This window comes from Lepidochelys kempii, chromosome 21 (assembly GCF_965140265.1).
Source record: "Lepidochelys kempii isolate rLepKem1 chromosome 21, rLepKem1.hap2, whole genome shotgun sequence".
NCBI lineage: Eukaryota > Metazoa > Chordata > Testudines > Cheloniidae > Lepidochelys > Lepidochelys kempii.
The window spans coordinates 14,854,193-14,877,133 of record NC_133276.1 but is presented as its reverse complement, the minus strand read 5'-3'; the positions used below and the strand labels follow the sequence as shown (position 1 = coordinate 14,877,133).

The 22,941-nt window shown below is 56.2% G+C and overlaps 1 protein-coding gene across 1 annotated transcript in view; it reads left to right on the top strand.

Moving 5' to 3' along the window:
• The window catches only part of LOC140901240 (receptor-type tyrosine-protein phosphatase V-like), a 53,905-nt gene extending 40,592 nt beyond the window's left edge, over positions 1-13,313 (top strand). The window contains exons 29-39 of the mRNA XM_073319687.1: positions 110-270; positions 763-898; positions 1,945-2,024; positions 3,253-3,340; positions 4,040-4,130; positions 4,595-4,671; positions 4,833-4,967; positions 6,678-6,800; positions 7,364-7,521; positions 8,101-8,236; positions 11,636-13,313. Of these exons, the coding sequence (XP_073175788.1) occupies positions 110-270; positions 763-898; positions 1,945-2,024; positions 3,253-3,340; positions 4,040-4,130; positions 4,595-4,671; positions 4,833-4,967; positions 6,678-6,800; positions 7,364-7,521; positions 8,101-8,236; positions 11,636-11,695 (1,245 nt within the window). The 3' untranslated portion in view covers positions 11,696-13,313. The remainder of the gene's footprint in view (positions 1-109; positions 271-762; positions 899-1,944; positions 2,025-3,252; positions 3,341-4,039; positions 4,131-4,594; positions 4,672-4,832; positions 4,968-6,677; positions 6,801-7,363; positions 7,522-8,100; positions 8,237-11,635) is intronic.
• The last annotated feature ends 9,628 nt before the right edge of the window (positions 13,314-22,941 follow it).

Here is a 22,941-nt window from a genome sequence, read left to right as displayed (position 1 = left end):
TGTAGTGGACAGACCCTGGGCTCCAGAAGTGGCTGGGAACGTTCCCTGTGAATACCCCACTGAGATTCGGGTTTGCCGCACACTAACGCCGAGTCACCGTCTGTGACAGGAGGACCTACGGGAGGAGAGACGTGTGACCCACCTGCACTACACGGCGTGGCCCGACCACGGCATTCCCGAGTCCACAGCTTCCCTGATGGCCTTCCGGGACCTGGCACGAGGGCACATGCAGACGGCCAAGGGTTCTGGGCCAACGCTGGTGCACTGCAGGTGAGGCCCTGCCTGCCTTAGCTCTGCCAGGTGGGGGCTGCTGGAGAAGGGGTGTCTTTCCCTGAGCTGGGAGATGACCTGGGAAATTGGGCCCCTCCTTGTATGTGGGGGCTGGAGCCGTGGGGCGGTGAGAGCCCTGGGGATGGTCTGGTCTGGAGAGGCAGCTCCCAGCTGACAGTGAGTGAGGGACGCTGCCCCTGCCCTATCTCTGCGAGTGCTGGAGACTATGGAGATGATTCCCCACCTTCCGGTGCAGCTCTGGGGCCATCTCCCCAGCTCCACAACCCCCCCCCAGGACCGCTCCTGGGCCCCACAGATCCCCCCCCACCTTGGGACAGCTCCTCGGCCCCACAACCCCACAGCTCCTTCAGGCTGATGGCCATCTCCTCCCCCCTCATTGGGGCTGGTGCCTGCCTGCTGGGGGGGCAGTGGAACCGGAGGGCTGGAGGAAGACCTGCCCGTGTTAACCCCTTGCTGTCTGTGCTCTTGCAGTGCGGGGGTGGGCCGCAGCGGCACCTTCATCGCCTTGGACAGGCTGCTGCATCAGCTGAAGGAGGAGAAGGCGGTGGACGTGTTCAATACCATTTACACCATGCGGATGAGCCGCTACCAGATGATTCAGACGCTGGTGAGGCCCTGGGCCCTCTTCCTTCCTCCCTGCCGCCAAATCAGCGGGCCTGGGAGGGAGCCCAGAGCTCGGCTAGCCCTCCCGCCCCTTTGCACATCAGCCAGCTCCTGACATCCCTCAGCTGTGCCCCTGTCGGCCGCAGGACGTTGCTGCCTCAGCCCCCTGCCCCAGCGCGGCTCTGAACTCAGCCCCATACAGACTTGTGTCCCGAGCGGGGCTCAGATGTGCCCCTGTTCGAGCTGCCCTCCCCTGCCGTCTCCCAGCAGCTGTGGGCCCGGCCAGACCACCAGCAAGAATACACGGTTCTTCGGGGCCCAGAATTCAGTGGGAGCAGGCCCGGAGCATCAGTCTGGGGAAGCATCGTAGCCAACAGCACCCAGGGACAGGATGAGCTGGGGGGGCCCGGGTGGTAGCTGGGAGGGTGTGTGTAATCAAAATCAGATTGGCCTGAGCCTATCCCAGAACAACTCGGCAGGCCCCAGGTGTGAGCAGCTCCACGCTGCCCCGTGCACGTCCGGGGCTGCGACAAGCTGCACAAGGCGCCCGTGAGTTGCAGCCCGGAGGTCGGCTCGCCCCAGCCACCGGACCCTCGCAGCACCCCCGGACATGCAGCCACAGCAGAAGCCAGGGACGAGCTGCCAGGGGCTAATGAGGCCTGCGGGAGCCTCCTCAGAAAGGCTGGCTGTGGGCGCTGGGTAACCCGGAGGGGATCCTGCGAAGCATGGTGAAAACGGCGGCCAGGAGCAGCATGCATGATCCTGCTGCTCGACTCCATGCTGGGCCCTTGTTGGGAATTCTTTGACCCGAATCATCTCACTGGCACACGGGACGCTCCCAGAGCCGGGCACAAAGCTTAGTGCTTCCCCCCCGGCCAGGATGGGGTGATGGGGCCAGTGTTACTGGCCCCACTGGACAAAGAGGGAGACTGACTCACCCAGCGGCAGGGCTGGCTGGGGCTCCTGACTCACTGCACAAGGCCGTGCTCTGTGCGGTGCCGCGGTTCAGGTGGGCTCGCTCTGTGCTGACCACCTGCCCTTGCCTTCCAGGGCCAGTATGTTTTTCTGCACAGCTGCATTCTGGAGAAGATCACGGAGGAGCTGCTCTTGGGCCAGTCTGGGACGGAGATGTAAGGCACCTAGCCCGTCCCAGACGTGTGGGCGCTCGGGTTCAGCGCCTCAGACTCCGATCCCGACCCAGGCCTGGGCTTCGGCTCCCAGCAATAGGGACTCGGAAATCCCAGCAAGCGGGCCTGCTCCCTGCACTGAGGCAGGGCCAAAGTCTGGCCTCGGTCCTTTCCCTCCCTGTCACAGAGTCCCTGGGCGATGCTCTGGAACTGCTCCCTACATAGCCAGTCAGGACTCAAGTCTCCTTTCTGTGAGCAGCCTGTCTGCAGGACACACAGCTCACACAGCTTCCACCTTCCTGGGTCTGACCTCGGAGCATTCAGCATCCTCTGCCCCTCCATCCGCTTCCCACAGCGAGTCTGCCCAGGTTGGGTCCTGGGGAAGCCAGAGGGTCCTGCCCCCCAACTCTGCAGTCAGACGTGACTCTCGGCCAGCCAGTAAAACAGAGGTTTATTAGACGACAGGAACATGGTCTAAAACAGAGTTTGCAGGTGCAGAGAACAGGACCCCTCAGCTGGGTCCATTTTGGGGGGCAGTGAGCCAGACAACCACGTCTGCACTTCACTCCATGTCCCCAGCCAGCCCCCAACTCAATCTCTCTCCAGTCCCGACTCCTCTGGGCTTTGTCCCTTTCCTGGGCCAGGAGGTCACCGGATTCCTTTGTTCTCCAACCCTTTAGCTCTCACCTTGCAGGGGGGAAGGGCCCAGGCCATCAGTTGCCAGGAAACAGGGTGTCGGCCATTCTCTGTGTCCAGACCCCTGCACACACCTGCCCTCTACGGGTCTGCAAGGATCATACACCCTTACCCCACCACCTAGATACTTAAGAACTGCCTAGGGGAAACTGAGGCACCCCCACACTATTCAGAGGAAACATTAAGAACAGTCCCGCTTCGTCACACCTCCACAGTGGGGCGCCCCGCACCCTAGTGCCATTCCTGCGCTGATACCTCAGGGGCCTAACACTGCCTGGGCAGCCTCCGCGGAGCTCACCCCCCGAAGGCAGTGGGCTCCGCTACTGGGTCTCCCAACCTCAGCAGAGATGCACCTTGCAGGCCAGCGGGGCTCATGGCAGCGGGCCGGCCTTGGGATGCCCTTTCCAGCTGGCCGGTGCCTGGCTGCTAGCAGGGTCAGGCCAGGGAGGGGGTTCACCCTGTCGACCGAGTGGCCTGGCTCTTCGTGAGATGGGGGGGTTTATTAACCCCCCACCTCCACCCCTTGTTTTCCCAGCTCCTGCCCGATCCCTCTCAAAAGCTTCCTGCCGCACCATGCCCAGAAATCGGCCAAGTCCAACGCGGGCTTCCTGCGGGAGTATGAGGTAGGAGCACCGGGAGCAGCGCCCTGCTGGGGATCACAGAGGCCAGCTCCCCCAGGCGCGCACGCACACGGGCTGGGGTGACGGGAGCATTAGTGGCTGGGCCAGACGCACAAGCACCCCCCGCACCCCCACGAGCAGCCCCTGCTCAGTCATGCTCCCGCCAGATCTGACTGTTGTGGAGATGGCTGGCGCTGGGGGCACCCGTTGCCATGGCAACGCTGCCAGGCCTGGGACACCCCGCCAGCTGGAGGGTGGCCGGCGCTGCTTCCCTCCTGATCCCCCTGCAGAGCAGACACGGCCAGGACACCAGCCCTCCCTGAGACTCCCCAGGGGCGGATCCACACAGGGAATCGGAGGCAGGGGGCAGGCAGAGGTGCTACACTCCACGGGCATCCCCCATGGCTGCTGCACCAAATCTCCCAGGGAAGCAAACTTAGCGGGCAGCGTGGCAGCAGCCCCAATGGGGACACTGAGGCACGGGGCTGACTCCCTGAGCGGGGGTGCGGATGAAAGCTCGCCCTGGGAGCTGTGCCCTGTGGACTGGGTTCACCCCCTGCTGTCTTCCGGGGCAGGGCATCCCACAGCCGCCATCCGCCCAGTCCCAGCGCGCTCCCTCCACCCCCGTCGCCCTGGCTGGGCATAGCTCGGAAAGGGCCTGATCTCTCCCACTCCCTTCCTCCCTCCGGTTCCCTGTGGCAGATCCTCCTAGAGGTTGCAAAGGACAAAGCCAGCTCTGCAGCACCATCTTCAGGCATCCAGGAGAGCCGCCCTGTCTCCAGCATCCTCCCATGTAGGTGCCACTGACAGCTGTGTGCATGGGGTGGGGGTGGGGGTGGGGGTGGGGGAAGCACCAGGGTTGGACTTGCAGCTTCAGGATCAGGGGAGCTTGTCGAAATGGGGCCCTCTCTAGCATCTCCAGGCTTATCTCCTCCCCCCAGCCTTGTGGCAGAGAGTTCCCAAGGCAAGACCTGGCCACAGATGAAGCGTGCATGGAAGTGAATGGACTGGGGCTGGAGTGGGGTTATGTGCAGGCAGAGGGCATGCGCCCCGGGCTGAGAGTAAGGGGAGAGGGACTGAGGGAGAGACCCAGTGCAGGAGTGACAGGCCTTATGTAGCTATGGCTCAGGCTGGCAGGAAGTTTGGGCTGGAGCCAGAAGGCTGGTCTCCTTGTGTGGGGCTGGGTGTGCTGAGCTGAGCCAGGCGGAACTGCCCCCCCACCCCACCCCACCCCCTCATGCCTGGCCTGTCTGGCAGATGATCGCTCAAGAGTGAAATTTTCACCGCTGGAACAAGGCCCTTTCTCGGATCTCAGCCAGGCCTGGCTCCTCCCGGTGAGTTGCCCCACCCTGATCCCCTGGGAAGTGAACTCCCGCACCTCCCCGCCTGGCCCCCTGGCCCTCTACCCACCCTGATCCCCTGGGGAGCAGAACTCACCCCTTCTGAGGATCCCTACCCCTGGGGCAGGCGAGTAAGACTCTGGTTCTTCACACAGGGCTGCAATTCAGCCAGGGACTATCTGGCCGTGCAAGGGCCTGACAAGGTAACCATGGAGGAATTCTGGCGCTTAGTGTGGGACCATGGCGTCCACACCATTGTCACCCTGCTACCATGCCAGGAGAAGGGCCAGGTAAGGCGCAGGTGCTGCATGGTTAGCAAGAGAGCTGGGGGGGGGGGTCTCTTTAGATGAGGTGATGGCTACAGCTGGTTGAAAAATGGAGGTTTTTTTTTCTACAGACAACCTCAATTTTTTTGGCAGAAATTTGAATACTGAAAAATTTTGGCCAAACCCTGAAATATTTCAATTTGGAAATGCAGCCGCCACGGTGCCTCTTGGGAACTGTAATTTGTCTGCCTCATGTCTCCATTTTCCTTCATGGACCAAGCTCCCTGGTCAGACTACATCTCCCATGATGCACCACAATATCCCCTGTTGGAGAGGGGAGGCAGTGCATCATGGGAGATGTAGTCTAATCAGGGAGTCTTGCCCATGCATAACAATAGAGCCACGAGGCAACCGAACTACAGTCCCATCGGGCACCATGGCAGCATTTCCAAGTGGAAAGAGTTTGGGTTTCAGGTGTTCCGTTGTCAACAAACCAGCGGAGGTACCCACTGGGGCAGGCATGCCCAGAGAAAAGCTGGTCAAAAATCCATTTTTCCATTGAAAAACAGTTTTGACAGAAAATTTCCTACCACCTTTGTTACCGCCATGCGGTCGGAGGAGGAGAGTGCCCACGTGGGAGCCTGGCACTGCTCCTCCCACTGGCCTGCTGAGTCTGGCATCATGGGCATCTCGTTGTTCTGCTCTCTGCCAGTGGGGAAGAGCCATGCTGACCACCTGGGTAAATAGGCTAGAGTCACCTCAGGTGTGACTTGTGATACTGCCCTGGTAGGTGCTGACTGGGGGCAAGGGGAGGGGCTCCTTGAACCTCCCTCCCCCAGGCTGTGCTGCATTTTCTGCGTGGTCTCCATGGCACTGCACTGTCGCACACGCAGGTTTGTCTCACCAGCCTCTGCCACCGTTTCCTGAAGCTTTGGGCCAGACTTGGAAACTCCCTGGGTGGAGCAGGCTGTGGTCCAGGTTGGGACCCTGCTCCCCTGACATGCATGGGTGATGCCTGGCTCCATGGCACCACAGGGACCGTGGGCACTATTGTGGGGACAGCCTGCTCCCTTCCCCCACCACCCCTTTGTAACATTTGAGGTAGAAAACAAAATGAGTCCCAACTCTGGAAGCAGTAAATGGTCCATGTGGCCCCCTTGGGAGGTAGACCCCAGCTAGTTAGTAGGGCAGCAGCCCGATGGAGACCTCTGGTTTTACAGGGGACAGCAGTCCAAGATGGATCTCTCTCCACTAATCTGTGCTCCTGAGGAAGGGGCACCCCCTCCAAGGCCTCAGCTGCCTCCCCTCCCTCTGGGCTCCCAAAGGCAACTTCCCAGAAGGCCAAAGAACATGCAGAATTTGCATAAAACCCAGTGGGTCACAGCCACCCTTCACTCCTCATGCTGGAGGTGCAGCCCCCAGAGACTACATCCCCCAGCATGCAATGCAGCCTGATAGCTCGGCTATGGTGGAGCATGGCACGCTGGGAGCTGTAGTCTCGTTGGGCTGCCGCACTGTATTAAGGTGAAGGTGGCTGCAATCTGCAACGATGTTTCCAACGTACCGGTGGGCTGTCGGCTTCCGGGAGGATGGCCACCACATGGCCCTTTGCCGGACAGTGTCATCCTGATGCTGTCTGTGCCCTTGGCCCGGCACCTGTGAGCAATGCCGAGTGGGGGCTGATCCGAAATGGGGCCACCGGGAGCTTGATGCACCTGTCGCTGTTGTGCGCAGGTCCTGAGTGAGGCATGCTGGCCCCTGGAGGGTAGCCCAGTCTACACAGAGATGTTGACCATCCAGCGGGGCCCGGAGAAGCACGTCTCGGGATGGAGGTGCATTCAGCTCAAACTGAAACACGTACGTGCCTCTGAGGCCAGGGGAGCTGGTTTCTCAAGCCCCGGGAGCTCCCCCCACTCCCTGCAGATGTACCTCAGCCCTGCCCTACAGGCAAACGTTTCCAGCTTTGGTGGCTCATTGCCTTATTGGACTCTCCTGAGAGCCAGTGCGGGGGTGGTCTGGGAGTCGCGGGCTCCTGGGACCTTGACTGGAACCTGCAAACTCGTCACACAGATGCCACCGGATGCAGTGTGAGGGGCGGAGCTGACCTAGGGAGAACAGCTCTGCTTTTATGCCCCGTCCCTCTGTCTGCTACCACTGCAGCACCCCACTGCTGGGGAGATGGCTGGGCCCTGCCCCCGCAGGCACTGCTGACCCAGCATAGACGGACCAGGTGACGGGGCACCACAGGACCCAATGCATCACTGTGGCAGGGCACCTAACAGGCCAGAGGCTAGGAAGCAGGGCTCTCCCTGCTCCCCTGGTGTCCAGGCCTGTCCGTGCTGATCGCAGCACCCTCCCATCCTGTCGTCCACGCATGCCCCCTTCCTCCGTAACCTCAGCAGCTCTCTCTGCTCTGCCAGGAGAAGAAAGTGAAGGAGAGGCAGGTGCAGCGATTCCTGTACCCTCTGTGGGGGTGCCAGCAGCAGCCAGATGCCCAGCCCCTGGTGGAGTTTCTCGCCGCAGTTAGACGGTGCATGCCACACAGGAAGCGAGCCGGCCCACTGCTCCTGCACTGCAGGTCTGGTCACGTGACTCCCTCTTCCATGCCCTTGTGAACCCCCTGGGGCCAGAACCCCCTGGACGAACATCCCCGTGGGAGAGCCAACTGCAGGGCTGGGCCAGTCATGGGGCAGCCTGGAGCTGACCAAATGACCTGGCAGTTCTCCCCTGCCGGTCTCCAGGAAGACGTAAGGACCAGAGGTCCCTTCAGGGCCAGATTGAGGCTCAGATGCTGACAGTCAGTGTATGCGGTCCCGTCGGGGGAGCGAGCGTGGGGATGTGAGATGCCAGGGGCTGGCCAGAGAGCCTGGTTCAGGGCGCAGTCTCAGATAGCCATCCATGAGCCCCCAGCTTGCCCAGATGCCCTGGTTGCCTCAGTGCTCATTCAGAGGCCAGGCCAGCTTCCCGGCCCTGCCTGGGCATGGTCTCTGTGAATGTCCCTCTCTCCTGAGGGTCTATGCCCTGCCCTGCCCTGCTGGGAGACGGGCTCCATGATCATCCGGGCCTTGTCCGTCTCCTACATCTGCGCCTGTGCCCTGGGTTGCGTAGCAGGTGGCAGGAGGGTTGATGGCTCTCCCCCATCGGCTGCCCCTTTCAGTAGTGGCATTGACCAGATGGGGACGCTGATCGCCCTGGACTGCCTGCTGCACCAGATGAAAGCGGAGCGGAGTGTGGACATCTACGGAGTCACCCTCAGGCTGATGAGAAGCTGCTGCCTCATGACCCCAACACCGGTAGGTGGCGAGGAGGGAGGGTGTCGGGGCCAGGTGTGCCCTGGGGAAGCAACGGCCAGGTGCAGAACAGAGGCCCGGAGCCGGGTGCAATAGGGGAGAGTTTCTCAGAGAAGACCCATGGACCCCTGAGTTCTCTGTCAGCCGCCTCTCTCCTCGGGCAGCTTCTCCCCACCCAGCCTCAGCCCCGACTGAGCTCACCGAGATGGGTATCCTGCTCCAAGCCCGACACATGGCGTGGTTCTTAGCCCGGGCTCTGTGGCCCTCTCTCCATGCCCTGCCAGGGGACGTTCGGGGGGCGGGGGGAGCAGCTCGCGGTGGGGGGTCGTTCCATCTGCCCCAAGCCCAGCTGGGAGCTCAGGGGAAGGACTCTCAGGCCCAGATCCTCAGTGGCATTTAGGCCCCTAACTCCCACTGATTTCAATGGGAGTTAGGTGCCTAAAAACTCAGAGGATCGGCAGTAAATGCCTTTGATGTTAAGGTTAAAGCCAGCAGCCTCCACTCAGCCCAGACCCAGGAAACAACCAGGTGGAGCTAAAAATCAAATCCTCACAGTCCTAACCCCGCTCCCATCCATCCCTGACAGCCAGGGCATGGACCCCTAGTTTGTTCCCATGTGGGCAAATCCCCAGCCGCCTCCCCCTCAGGATCTGGGCACTGAAAACCACAGGCCCTGGTACACTGGGGTATTGGAAGTCTCTTGGGTTATCCTGTGCCGCTTTCTCTTATAAATAGGTTCTTACACCCCGCTCATTAGTGAGGGTCTGGCTGCCCTGCAGCTGGGAGTGTGCGTCCCAGCCCAGGTGGACAGACATGAGCTAACACGGGTGGTGGTTCACGCTTGCGTCTGTCTAGCCGCGTTGGGACGCTCGCTCCCGGCTGCAGGGCAGCCATACCCTGAGTGTCTATCTGAGCCTTCCCGACCTGCGCCCTGCAGCCGGGGCACCAGCGGGAGACACCCAGCTCGCCCGCAGGTCAGGGTGAGGAGCCCAGAGGGCCGTCAGAGGCACCTCTGCCCACATTCCAATGGCAGATTGGGTTGAGGCCGCATTGGGAGCAGCGCAGAGGCATCGCACCACTAGATGGTAGTGTAACACCAGCCTCAGGGTGCCAATCCCAGGATTTCATCCTGCGCAGGCTGGAATCTGCTGGCTTGGGCTTGGCCGCAGGTTCCACAGACGTGCTTTTGGACAGGGGTTGGAAGTTAATTCGTTTATTTCTCAGAAGCCTTTAGGGACGAGTTCCCCCACATTCCCGATCCCACTGGTAATAAAAATCCTTCTGTGACGTCCCTGCTGCCAAGCACCCTGCAAACAGCCAGTCAGTTAACGAATTAATCCGAGCCCCATGGGCCCTGGGAGCTGGAGGAGAGCTGTTACACGGGGTTCTCTTATGTACACCCCCTGCCCCTCCCAGCTGCTGCTCAGCCGGGCAAGGGAAGGGCCAGTAGGACCTGAGCCTTCCAGACCACACATGGGGGCAGAAGCAGAGCGCTCGCTTGTGGCTGTGGATCTAGGCCAAGGTGCTCTTATTTTACATGGGTCCCTGGGTGAAACCGTGACATTAGTGCAGGGCCGGCTCGAGATTTTCTGCCGCCCCAAGCTCCGAGAGCGCAACTGCCCAAGCAAAAAAAAAAAGGGGGGGGCAGAATGCCCTTCTGGAATTGTGCCCCAAGCACACGCTTGCTTTGCTGGTGCCTAGAACTGGTCCTGTTTTGGTGCCACCATGGCCGAGCTGCAGTCGCACTCCGGGGTGGTCAGTTCTCCTAGAGGCCAGTAATCAACAGGGAAGCCTGAGTGATTACCGACCTTTTAGTCAGTTTCCCTGGAATGACACTTCCTGCTACACATCCCCACTCCAGATCCCGGGAAGGGTCTCTCCACGTCTGAATCACTTGTGTTTACTCCCCCAGGCGCGTCATTAGACCGGAACCCAGACCCATTCGCTGTTCTGCAGTGCAACTGGCCTGACCTTTTCGTACAGACTCCTCCCAAGAAGAGTATCCAAACACCAGCAGGGCCAGCCAGTGCAGCTTATGGTGCTGGGTTCTGAAATTCCCTGTATTCCAGTAATTCAGGCATGGAATTTACCATCTTTGAAAAGGGGAACAAAGAGGACGCAGGGAATTATAGACCAGTTAGCCTAACTCTGGTTCCTGGAAAGATACTGGAACAAATGATTAAATGATCAGTTTGTAGGCACCTACAGGATAATAGAGTTATAAGGAACAGCCAGCGTGGATTTGTCAAGAACAAATCATGACAAACCAACCTAATTTCCTTCTTTGACGGGAGTACTGACCTAATGGATGAGGGGAAGCAGTAGATGTGAGATCTTGATTTTACTAAGGTTTTTGACACAGTCCCACATGACAGTCTCATAAGCAAACTCGAGAAATGTGGTGTAAGATGGGTGCGAACTGATTGAAAGACTGTGCTCAAAGAGTGGTTATCAATGGTTCGCTGTCCAGCTGGAAAGGAGTATCTAGTGGGGTCCGTCCTGGGCCCAGTACTATTCAATATTGTCATTAATGACTTGGATAATGGAGTGGAGAGTCTGTTTATAACATTTGCAGATGACACCCAGCTGGGAGGGCTTGCAAGCACTTTGGAGGACAGGATTAGAATTCAAAACGACTGTGACAAATTAGAGAATTGGTCTGAAATCAACAAGATGAAAGTCAATAAAGACAAGTGCAAAGTGCTACACTTAGGAAGGAAAAATCAAACTCACAACTCCAAAAGGTGCAATAACTGGCTAGGTGGTTCTGGTGAAAAGGGTCTAGGGTTAGAGGAAACTAATAAGAGCCAACAGTGTGATGAAGTTGCAAAGAATACACCATTCTGGGGTGTATTGACCGGAGTGTCATACGGGAGACATGGGAGGTAATTATCCCTCTCTGCTCAGCACTGGTGAGGCCCCAGCTGGAGTACTGTGTCCAATTCTGGGCACCACACTTGGGGAAAGATGTGGACAAAGTGGAGAGAGTCCAGGGGAGAGCAATACAAATGCTAAAAGGTTTAGAAACCCTGACCTGTGAGGAAAAGTTAAAAACACTGGGCGTATTTAGTCTTGGAAAAGAAGACTGAAGGGGGACCTGACTTGTTCTCCGTGTCCACTGAAGGTAGGATAAGAAGTAATAGGCTTCCTCGGCAGCCAGATATTCGACAAAACCTGTCTAACTCGCAGGGTAGTTAACCTTGGGAGCCTGGTCCAGAGCTTATTTGACCTGGTTATATGAAATGGGGTGACTGCAGAAGCCCAGTGTCATGACAGTCAGTGGGCTCCCTGGGTAACTGCAGTGACTCCTGATGGGGTGAGGCAGGGTCAAGCCCCGCCGGCCTAAATTACGCTCTAATCTGATCTCTAATCTACCTCTCTCTGGCTCCTGCTTCCCTTCAGGATCAGTACGTGTTCTTGTACACGTGCATCCGGGACATCCTCACCCAGAGGCAGCCCTAGGAAGATCACAGAGAGCCCGGCGCTGGGGGCAGGCTGAGGAGAGCACATTGCAGGGCTGTTTGCACAAACCCGACTGCAACTCCCTCCGCAGAGAAGGGGACCGGCCTGGGGCAGAGGCACCAGTCAGCTCCCCACCCCTGGAGGCCAGCACAGATGAGGCGCTAAGGCTGGGTTAACCTGCATGAGTGGTTCAGAATCTCAGACTCTCCTGGTCTCCTCCTCCCAGGACGTGGTGGGAGAGCCTATTGCCACATGCAGCATCTGCACCAGCCTCCCGCAGGGAGTGCCCTTCTGCTGCCCGCAGTGCTGCAGCCCACTCAGCCTGCAAGTACCCAGTGCAGGGCATGGGACCCTGTCCAGGATTCAAAGCATGAAGCGGCGCTGCATCCCTGCTGCCCGGGATTCCTGGGACTCTGGAACGGCCATGAATCCAGTCGCTGTAGCACTTGCTCTGGGATCCTGCCGGCCTCCATACTGCCCTCCATCCCCCGCTGAGTACAAGACAGAATACGTGGGGCGCCCTTCCTGCCGCGCCTGGCTCAGAGCCGGCGCGTCCTACAGAACAGGCTGCTGGGCGATGCTTATTTCCGTCTGGCAGGAGGGGTGGAGGGCCTAGGCGCGACACAGTGCTTCTCAGAGTGTCGAGCGGACACTCCAGGTTTGCTAGTGCCTTTTGGAGACTCTGTGACCCCGGGCTGGGGACCAAAGGGAACAGCGGGGTCTCTCAATAAATGGATCAGCAAGCAATGGGTATGAACAATAAAGAAAACAGCCCTAGAAGCCAGTGTCTTCTAACCAACGGTCGGTTTTACCGCGCGCCCTGGCCTGGCCTGCGACCTTCCAGCCAGCTGGACTGGAGTGCACCATCCCCAAAGGGCAGCTCAGCTCCGAGAACTGAGTCCCAACCGCGAGAGCAGCAGACCTCTGCAGACCCTCGGGACAACCCTTCCCATGGGACTCTCGCCTCTCCTAGCTGGGAGAACAGGGGCAGGACTCCCTTCCCCCTGACAGCGTCACGTCACCCCCGCATTTATGCAGGGCCTGTGAGCAGGGGCCAAGGCCCGACAGCAAAACCAGGAATGGCAATTAAATGAGAAGACCCTTGCTGGCCAGTCACCCTCCATATAACCCTGTCTCTAAGGCCTGCTGCATGATCCCAGTTTATGTGGGGGAAAAACATTGTCCACTCATTCGGCCTCAGCGCACTGCTACCCTCTACCAGGGGAGCATGTGTATCAGCCACGTCCTCTAGCGTTCGCACCAGAGGAGCTGTCTCTTCATCCCACTGGGATGTGGGACTCTGTGACCCAGGGCTGGGGACCTAGGGGAACAGCGGGGTCTCTCAATAAATGGATCACCAAGCAATGGGCATGAACAATAAAGAAAACAGCCCTAGAAGCCAGCAACATACCACCCCTGCAATGGGACCTTAACTCTGGCTCCTGGAGCTGGCACAGGGTGCCAATATTGGGGGGGTGCCATAAGAAGTAGACAGGAAGAATGACGGAGGGGTTTGTCTTGATTCCAGTTGCAGCGTTGAGCTGCACACGCTCAGCTGTGTTTGCTGTGTCTGGGGCTGGCACCATCGGGCAACCTGGCCAGAGCATAAATGAAGTTTTTGGACAATAAATTCGCCTGATTTATTTATTTTTTTAAATCCTCAGCTCGTCCGCAGCCCAGCTGTCCCCTCCACGGCCTCTGGCTCCTTGGCAATGACAAAGCCAGCCACTGGCTGAGTGTTAACCCCGTCGCTGCCCCATGTCCTCTCCCCTGCATTGCGCTGACCTCCCCTTTCCCCTAGGAGCAGCAGCAGCATGGTGAAGGGGGAGCCTAGAGCCCTTCCTCATGGCTGGAGGCAGCAAGGGGAAGGAGCGGGAGCAGGGGAGGGAAGGACGCCCCTCCCTTGCCATGGTGGAGCAGCCATGGGGTGGAATTGTGGAGAATGGGGGTATCTGTAGGGGAGGGAGGAGGGGAGAGACGGCACCCCCTCCCCCCAGTATATCATTGCTGGGGAAGGTGCCCAACTCCCCCTCCACCATGGTTCTGCTTCTGAGATCCTGAAAATAAAGGTCTCTTTGAGAATAATCCCTTATCCGTCAAGGGATCATGGGGGAACTACCCTGTTGGAAACCCAGTTCTTCATCAAAGCTCTGGCCATCAGACTGTGTTTTCAAAAATGCAGCATTTGGATGAGCCCTGGCGCTAAGAAGGGTCATCAGCTTGGACCACGCTGGCACATCAGTAGTTGTGCCAGTGTGCAGCCCTAAGCGGCAAAGGGGGCCAGCCCTCACTCAACACCCTCCGAACCCCCACATCCCTGCACTGCTCCAACACCCCTCGCTGCTCCCAGCCCCCCATTCCCTAGCTCTGCCCTCCCAAAAGTCAGCAGAAGCTGAAAATGTTCTGAGCAGCTCATGTTAGGGGTTGTGTAGCTTGAACCCCTGGACCAAAGGTACTAGCGACTTGCTTTCCTTTGATCTCAGTCAGTCCCATTGTCCAGGAACCAATCATGGGGCAGGATTGCATTATCCCAGCTGCTTACTGGCATCTTCACCTTCCCTCTGTTTGTTTTATGCTAATTTCCTTGATAATACTCCTAATCAGAGCCTGCGTGTGGAGTTTAGAGCACTGTGAAGAGCTCTTAAATGAGGGCAACACTGCCAGATGGAGAACCATGAATGTGCGTGAGACTCTTGTCTCAGAAAGCTCCCATAGGGCAGGGCTCCATAGAACGTGGATCAAAATGGGGTCTACACCCCTTGCTGGTTCTGAGAGGGTTAACAGGGGCCCGAACACTCACCTGCAGGGATGTTCAGTAGGTCAGTTAGCAGGTCCATCTGGTGAGGAGTGAGGTTTCCTCACAAGGACAGAGAAAGCCCTGCTTGGAGGGGAGCAGGGAGGTTGGGAGTTCCTGCTCTTGGAGGACAAGCTCTTGGCTACAGGAGGGGACTTAGCTTCAGTGGTAGGACTCAAAATACCAGCCCTGGGGAGTGGGGGTTGAGCTGAGCTGAGCAGCAGAGAGTGGGGGACGATAAGTGAAGAGCTCAAGCTGAGGTTAAGTTGGTACTGGTGGCTTGCATTTATTGCAGAGCTCCATTCCAGCCATGGCCTGATGGAAGAGGGGAGACTGAGGGGAATCCACGTAGACCCTGGGTCTGGGAAGTGGGGTGGGAAAGGCCTGCAGGTCAGCTGTGGCAGGAAGGAGCCCAGGGAGAAAGCAGGGGTGGGTCTGTATAGCCAGACCTTGCCTGCTGGCTGGATCCTTGGACTAGACCCCAGAAAAGGGGGAGGGTCTGGGTTCCCCTGCCAGCGGCTGGGAAAGGTGGTGCAAAGCAGAGAGCAGGGGTAGGGCCAGAGATGTGGCCTGAGGCTGCAGGACTGTTGTTTGGACTCCTGGTTACCCCGTAAGCCGTGGGAGTAAACGAGACCTAACGGCGTCCCCAGAGGAGGCAGCCCACAGCGGGGCTGGAGCAGCTGTTGGCAGAGGGCACTCACTGAGGAGAGCCTGCAGTGCCAGGCCCACAGCCCAGCCACGATGGGGCATGGCTGACTCTTAGGTTCAACGGCCACTGCGTCTCAACTTGAGCCACCCTGTTACGGGGATGGCAAACCACCTGGCAGCCCTTGTCCAGCGGTACAGATGCTGTTTGCTCTCCTCAGCCAGGCCCAGTCTGGGGCCCTGAGGTCTACCCAGAATACTTCCAGAAATATCGCTTCCACCAAGGGGCTGTGGGGGCCAGATCAGCCTGAGTGGCAGAGATCAGTTTGAGGAGGATCAGGGCTGTTATCTGAGCCCCAGGCTGTGTGTGTGTGAGAAGAACCAGGTGACTTTTGTAAACGGGACTTTAGGGGGGCCGGATCTTGGGAACCCCTTGCTCAAATGACCCCAAATGTGGGTCACTCGCGACTTCACTACTCACTGCCCCCCTTGATGCTCAGCAAATTTCAAGCATGTGGATTTTACAGCTTTCAGAATAGCTGCTTTTTAACTGGTCAGCATTCCCAGCCTTAGCTATCCCTTCCGTTGGCGCGTGACGGAACGCATGCATCAGGCCCCAGGGACCCGCTCAGCCATTCACCCTTAGCCCCAGGCCGGTGCTCTACATGGCAGAGCTGGCCTGGCATTGTCCCTGTGGAGGGCTGTGGTGTGTGAAACCCCGCACAAAGAAAGTGCCATTCAAAGGCCTGGGAACCAAGGCCAGGAGGGACCGTTGTGATCATCCAGTCTGACCCCTGCATAGCGCAGGCCAGACACCTGCCCCAATACGATCCCGGTTAATAACGTGCACCGTATTTCCAGTCTGAATTTGTCTGGCTTCAGCTCCCAGCCATTCATGTCAGACCTTCTTCTGCTAGACTGAGAAGCCCATTATTAAATATTTGTTCCCCATGTAAGTACCTATAGACTGTGATAAAGTCACTTCTTAACCTTCTCTTTGTTAAGGTAAATAGATTGAGCTCCTGGAGTCTATCACAATAAGGCAGGTTTTCTAACCCTCTAGAGAGAGAACACACATAGATAAGATTGGTAACATCATTGATAACAAACAGGCATTTGTTTTCTCAGCACATTTTGCCAGTCGCCTCTTTGTAATCGATTTCCTTTAGCCCGTTGTCACTGAAAGTGCAGTTTCTGATCCAAGGTCTTTCTTTTTTGGGGGGTGTACTGGGGCCACTCGTACCATCGTCCTGATCTTCCATTATTTAATATGCCTCGCCCGTCTCCTCATTCTCAGACCCTCTCTCACACACCCACGCGGTACACTTGCACGCTGGTGAGCAGACGGCTGCTGTATGTTCAACAGGTTTGATCTGTTCTCACTGAAACTGTGAAAGTGAGAACACTGCAGTATCTTTAGTGGGGCACAGAAACTTTGAACATTAGCTATCCCAGTGTACTGTGATAATCATGCAAATCTTTAGACCCACGTAAAAAAAAAACCAAAAACCTGCAGATTTTATTTTTTCTGGCAAATCTGTAAAAAACCCAGCCAGGCCGGTCAAATACTAGGCAGGTGGTAACCCTACCTGGGGCAGATGAACCCCCCCTGCACAGGGTGAGGAGTGTGGCTGCCCAAGGAAGAACCCAGGTTTCTGGAGCAGGTGTTCTCAAGACCCTGCTCTCGCACTGGCCATTGCTAGCACAACAGCCCCCACCAGGGACTGAAGTGGGGGTCTCCAGGGTGAAAAGCAAGAGCTGCTACAGCTCCCAGGCTGGGGCTACAGCAGGTTCTTCTCACCAGTGGGTCAGGCCCAAGGGGACCCACCCGGAGCAGTGGGTCACACAAGGCCATCTCCTGCCAGGCCGGGTCTGTGGTGTGGCCCGTTGCCCCCCAGGACATTGAGAGGGTGATGAGGATGGATTGACAAGCTCCCACCCACTGCTCCAGCAAAGGCTGGAGCCGCAGCTGCTTACACAGGGTGTCCTGGGAGCTGCGGTTTGGATGAGTAACTTCCCAGGCCTCCAGCCACGAGCCCCAGAGGGGGAGAGAGAGAAACGGAAAAACAAACCCACCCCCAGCCTCTGGGTAGCATGTTGGCGGTGTTTGCATTTATCCCTACTCCAGCCCAGCAGCGTCCAGGGCCCCCTTCTTGTCCCACCCCTCTCCCCAGCTGAAGGTCAAACCCTGGGGGAGCCGCCCACTCCCCAGATCAATGGACCAGCCTGGAAATTCTCCGCGAACCATCTGGAAGGGGCCCATCCCTCCGGCATCAGAGCTTGAGCACTCAAAGCCACCAAATCGCTCCCCTGCAAAGAGCTCGGAGGGTTACCCTGTTTGAGAGGGGAAACTGAGGTACTAGTCTGAAAGCCTGCAGGGGGCACTCTCTAGAGGAGTGAGTTTGTGGGGGTGGGCGTTAATTGCAGGTGCCTGGGATCCAAACTGGCCTTCGCAGGGCTCGCAGGGAGGGGCCCTGGATCAAATACCAGGCAGGTAGTACCCCTACCTGGGTGAACCCCCCTGCCCTGGGTCAAGCCACTGCTCCTCTGCTGTGGGGATTTTGGGGCTGTTCGGAGAGGGAGGAATCACACGTGGGGCGTGCAGGCTATCCATCACCCAGAGACTACACCCAGTCACCCAGAGATTACAAGTGATGGCTCTGAATGTCTCGTTCCCTGGGCCACTCATTTCCTCCAGCCAGCAGCCCTACTGCGTCACTTGTCAAATCCTCTTTCTGGAGAAGTCCTTGGGCACCAGTGGCCTCTGTGGCTGTAATCACATAAGCAACTAATGAGAGAGCATGACGCGCACTGACCCTGTTGGGCGAGCCACCCATGCAGAATGGCTGAGGATGGGTCCTTGTTATTCTCCTTAGGGCAGAGATGGGGGAGCGGGGCGGGGGGGTGGGGTGGGGGAGGAGGTTTGTTAAGCCAGCAGGCAGAGGCAGAACGAGATCCCTAGGCCACAAGCTGGAGCGAGGCCAAGTCAGACTAGAAAAAAGGTACACATTTTTAGCAAGGGGGGGAATTGGAGCAGCTGCTCCAAGGTGTGGGGGGGATTCTCCAACTCTTGGGGGGGTCCTTCAATCAAGAGCGGCCGTCCCTGTCTAGCAGGAGAGACGGGCTCCCTGCAGGAATCCCTGGGTGAGGTTCTGGAGGATCACAGTGATCTCTTCTGGCTTTAACAAGGGATCCAGGGGGCCGGGCTTGTCGGCTGTCCTGCTGTAGCTCCCCTGCGCCCTTGGAGGGGGATTGAAGCCGAGGTAAGTGACATGCTCCCGACAGGACTAGAAGCCGCCGGGGTGGCTCTGAGATGCCTCGGAGGGAGCAGTCCCTGTGCGCCTCTGAGTGACTGTACCAGCCCCTCTTTCCCCTCCGTGTGCACCTGCCCAAGAGCCAGGTGGAATCCACCCTCCTGCCGTGCCTGTTTCTTACCAGTAACATTGGGGGCACAGTGTTTATCTGCCTCTCTGGGGGGTGGCGAGGCCTAGCAGCACCATGGCTGGACCGCGCTGCGTAAGGGCCCTGGGCTGTTCATTGGCAAGGGGTCCAGGAAGGGGCAGGCTGGGGGCCCTGTGCATCCCCACCCCACAGCCGGCTCCGCAGTGCAGGGCTGCCCGCCGGGGCTGCTGGTGTGCTTGTTTTCTGAGTGTTTGTGTTTACGTTCTGGAACGCCTTTCGGGGCTGAGATAACAGACGGCCTGGCCCCTGGCCGGCCCCGGCGGAAGTGCTGGGAGAGGGACACATTCCATCGTCCTTTGGCCTCACAAATGACCCCTCGATGGCTCCCTGGGGCACTGCCGAGGAGCGCAGACGCAACCCCAAACCCCAGGCATTTGGCTTTGTTGGCAGGCAGCCCATTCCCGCCGCTTTCTGCTGCATCCTGCTCTCTGCAGAACCTGGCGGCACAGCCCTGGGATAGCGTTAGGCAGAGAGAGCACTCACCATAGTGCTGGATAGGAGCAGCCCCTCCATGCAGCGGTCCCAGCCTCCCAGCACAGGTGAAGAGAGAAGAGGAGAGAGCAGGAAATGACTGCTGCCCAGGAGCCAGGGTGACCAGGAATCCAGGGCTGCTAAAAGACGCAGCCCTGTCAGCAGCAGAGCATGAGGAGCCCAAGCAGCAACCCACAGCTTGTTTTACTGTTGTAAATTTCATTGCAAAGATTTTCACAAACCAGTGATGTTAAAACAGAAATATCAGCGATTGGAAGGGCAGCAGGAGCCATCTACTCTGCCCTCCTACCCACCACAGGCCAGAGATCCTGGCACTGTGTATATTCTACTTCCATCACCAGGGCTGCCTGGCAACAGAACCCAGGACCTCCAGCCCTACCGCAAGACCACCATTTAAACGTGCTATGGGGCTGTCTCCTGCCTTGGTTTCATATACCACTGAGTCGTTGACTCCCAGCTCTGAGCAGGACTGGAAGGGACCTCAAGAGGTCAGCTACTCCAGTCCCCTGAACTCATAGCAGGACTAAGTCTTATCTAGACCAGCCCTGACAAGTGTTTGTCTAACCTGTTCCTATAAACCTCCAATGACGGAGTCTACAGCCTCCCTAGGTAATTTGTTCCAGTGCTCAACCACTCTGACAGTTAAGAAGTTTTTCCTAAAGTCTAATCTAAATCCCCCTTGCTGCAATTTAAACCCTTTACTTCTTGTCCTGTCCTTGGTGGTTAAGGAGAACATTTGATCACCCTTCTCTTTATAACACCCTTTTACGTATTTTAAGACGGTTGTTGTGTCCTCCCGCAGCCTTCTCTTCCCCAGACTAAACAAACTGGATTTTCTCAATCTTTCCTCCTAGGTCGTGTTTTCTAGACCTTTTATCATTTTTTGTTGCTTCTGGACTCTTTCCAATATGTCCACATTTCCCCCGAAGTGTGGTGCACAGAACTGGACACAGTATTCTGAGGCCTTATCAATGCTTAGCAGAGCAGAAGAATTACTTCTTGTCTTGCTCACAACATTCCAGCTAATACATCCCAGAATGATGTTTGCTTTTTTTTTTTTTTTTTTTTTTGCAACAGTGTTACGTTGTTGACTCATATTTCGTTTTTGACCCATTATAACCCCCAGATCCCTTTCTGCAGTACTCCCTCCTAGGCACACATTTCCCATTCTGTATTTGTGCAGCTGATTATTCCTTTCTACTGGTAGTACTTTGCATTTGTCCCTATTGAATTTCATTCCGTCTGTTTCAGAGCATTCCTCCAGTCTGTCAAGATCATTTTGAATTCTTATCCTGTCCTCCAAAGCACTGGCAACCCCTCCCAGCCCGATATTGTCTGCAAACTTTATATGTATTGTGACAGGGCAAGGCCAGAAGGCTATAGAAAAGTGGTGGGAGATAGATATATTAACTCCAGGCTAAACAAATCCCTGGTACCAGGTTAAGTGAAATGGAAGCTGCTCCAGGTCAATTAAGACACCTGGGGCCAATTAAGAACTTTCCAGAAGGCAGGGAGAAGGCTAGGTTGATTGGGGACACCTGAAGCCAGTCAGGGGCTGGCTGAAACTAGTTAAAAGCCTCCCAGTCAGTCAGGTGGATATGCATGTCAGGAGCTGTGGAAGGAAGGTGCGCTGTAGGAGAGGCTGAGTAGTACACACCATATCTGGCACAAGGAAGGAGGCCCTGAGGTAAGGGTGAAGTGGAGCTTGAGGAATTGAGGGCTGCTTTGGGGGAAGTAGCCCAGGGAATTGTACATGTCATGTTTCTAAAAGGTCAGCTACCATAGCTGATACTATTAGTGTCCCTGGGCTGGAGCCTGGAGTAGAGGATGGGCCTGGGCTCCCCCCCACCCACCTTTGCCCCCTGATTAATCACTGAGACTGGGAGACAACAGAGACTGTGCAAGGAAGGATAACTTCTCCTCACCTCCCTTGCTGGCTTATGATGAAAATGGCTCAGTAGACTGTGACCCTTGTCTCTAGAGAGAGAGCAGGGTTATGTGGAGGGGCACAGTGAGCCTCTGAGGCTAGTGAAATCCGCCAGGAAACATGAGACCCACGGAGGTAAGGACAGAGCTTTGTCACAGTATACTAACTATGCCATTATGCAAACCATTTATGAAGATACTGAATAGAACCAGATCCAGAACAGATGCCTGCAGGACTCCACACAATACACCTTCCAGCTTAGAATCATAGAATATCAGGGTTGGAAGGGACCTCAGGAGGTCATCTAGTCCAATCCCCTGCTCAAAGCAGGACCAATCCCCTGCTCAAAGCAGGACCAATCCCCAATTAAATCATCCCAGCCAGGGCTTTGTCAAGCCTGACCTTAAAAACCTCAAAGGAAGGAGATTCCACCACCTCCCTAGGTAACTCATTCCAGTGCTTCACCACCCTCCTGGTGAAAAAGTTTTTCCTAATATCCAACCTAAACCACCCCCACTGCAACTTGAGACCATTACTCCTTGTTCTGTCATCTGCTACCACTGAGAACAGTCTAGATCCATCCTCTTTGGAACCCCCTTTCAGGTAGCTGAAAGCAGCTATTAAATCCCCCCTCATTCTTCTCTTCCGCAGACTAAACAATCCCAGGTCCCTCAGCCTCTCCTCGTAAGTCATGTGTTCCAGTCCCCTAATAATTTTTGTTGCCCTCCGCTGTCGCTTTCCAATTTTTTCACATCCTTCTTGTAGTGTGGGGCCCAAAACTGGACACAGTACTCCAGATGAGGCCTCACCAATGTTGAATAGAAGGGAATGATCACGTCCCTTGATCTCCTGGCAATGCTCCTACTAATGCAGCCCAATATGCTGTTAGCCTTCTTGGCAACAAGGGCACACTGCTGACTCATATCCAGCTTCTCATCCATCCCTAGGTCCTTTTCTGCAGAACTGCTGCCGAGCCATGTGGTCCCTAGTCTGTCGCGGTGCATGGGATTCTTCCGTCCTAAGTGCAGGACTCTACACTTGTCCTTGTTGAATCTCATCAGATTTCCTTTGGCCCAATCCTCTAATTTGCTTGATTGTGAACCATTGATAACTCCATTCTGAGTACGCTTTTTCAACCAGTGGTTTCATTTCTAGGCTATATTTCTCTAGTTTGTTTGTGAGGAAGTCATGTGAGACAGTACCAAAAGCCTTACTAACGTCAAGATATATCACATCTACTGCTTCCCTGCTATCCAGAAGGCTTGTTACTGTGTCAGTGAAAGATATTAGGTTGGTTTGACAAGCTTTGTTCTTGACAAATCCATGTTGACTGTTACTTTATCGCCTTATTTTCTTCTAGGTGCTTGTTTGACAATTTGCTCCATTATCTTTCCAGGTACCAAAGTTAAGTTCCCCCAACTGTCCTTATTCCCCATTGTATAGCTAGGTAGGATATTTGCTCTTTCAAAGCCTGTGGGAACTCCTCTCTGAGTTCTAAAAGAGAATCGCTAATGGCTCAGATCTCTTCAGACAGTTCTTTAAGTGTTCTAGGATGTATTTCATCAGGCCCTGCAGACATGAAGACCTCTAACTTTTAAGTAATTCTTAACTTGTTGTTTTCCTAGTTTAGCTTCAGATCTTACCCCATTTACACTGATGTTCACGATGTTAGATATACAATCACTGCTAACTTTTTTGGTGAAAAATTAAACAAAAAAAGCATTTAACACTTTGGCCATTGATGCGTTTTCTGTTATTATCTTTCCCTTTCATTGAGCAATGGGCCTAACCTGTCTTTGGTCTTCCTCTTGCTTCTCATTTATTTTTTAAATGTTTTCTTGTTACCCTCGATGTCCCTAGCTAGTTTAATCTCATTTTTTGCTTTGTCCCCACATGCTGCTGCTGTTGTTTTTTGAGTTGCAGTCA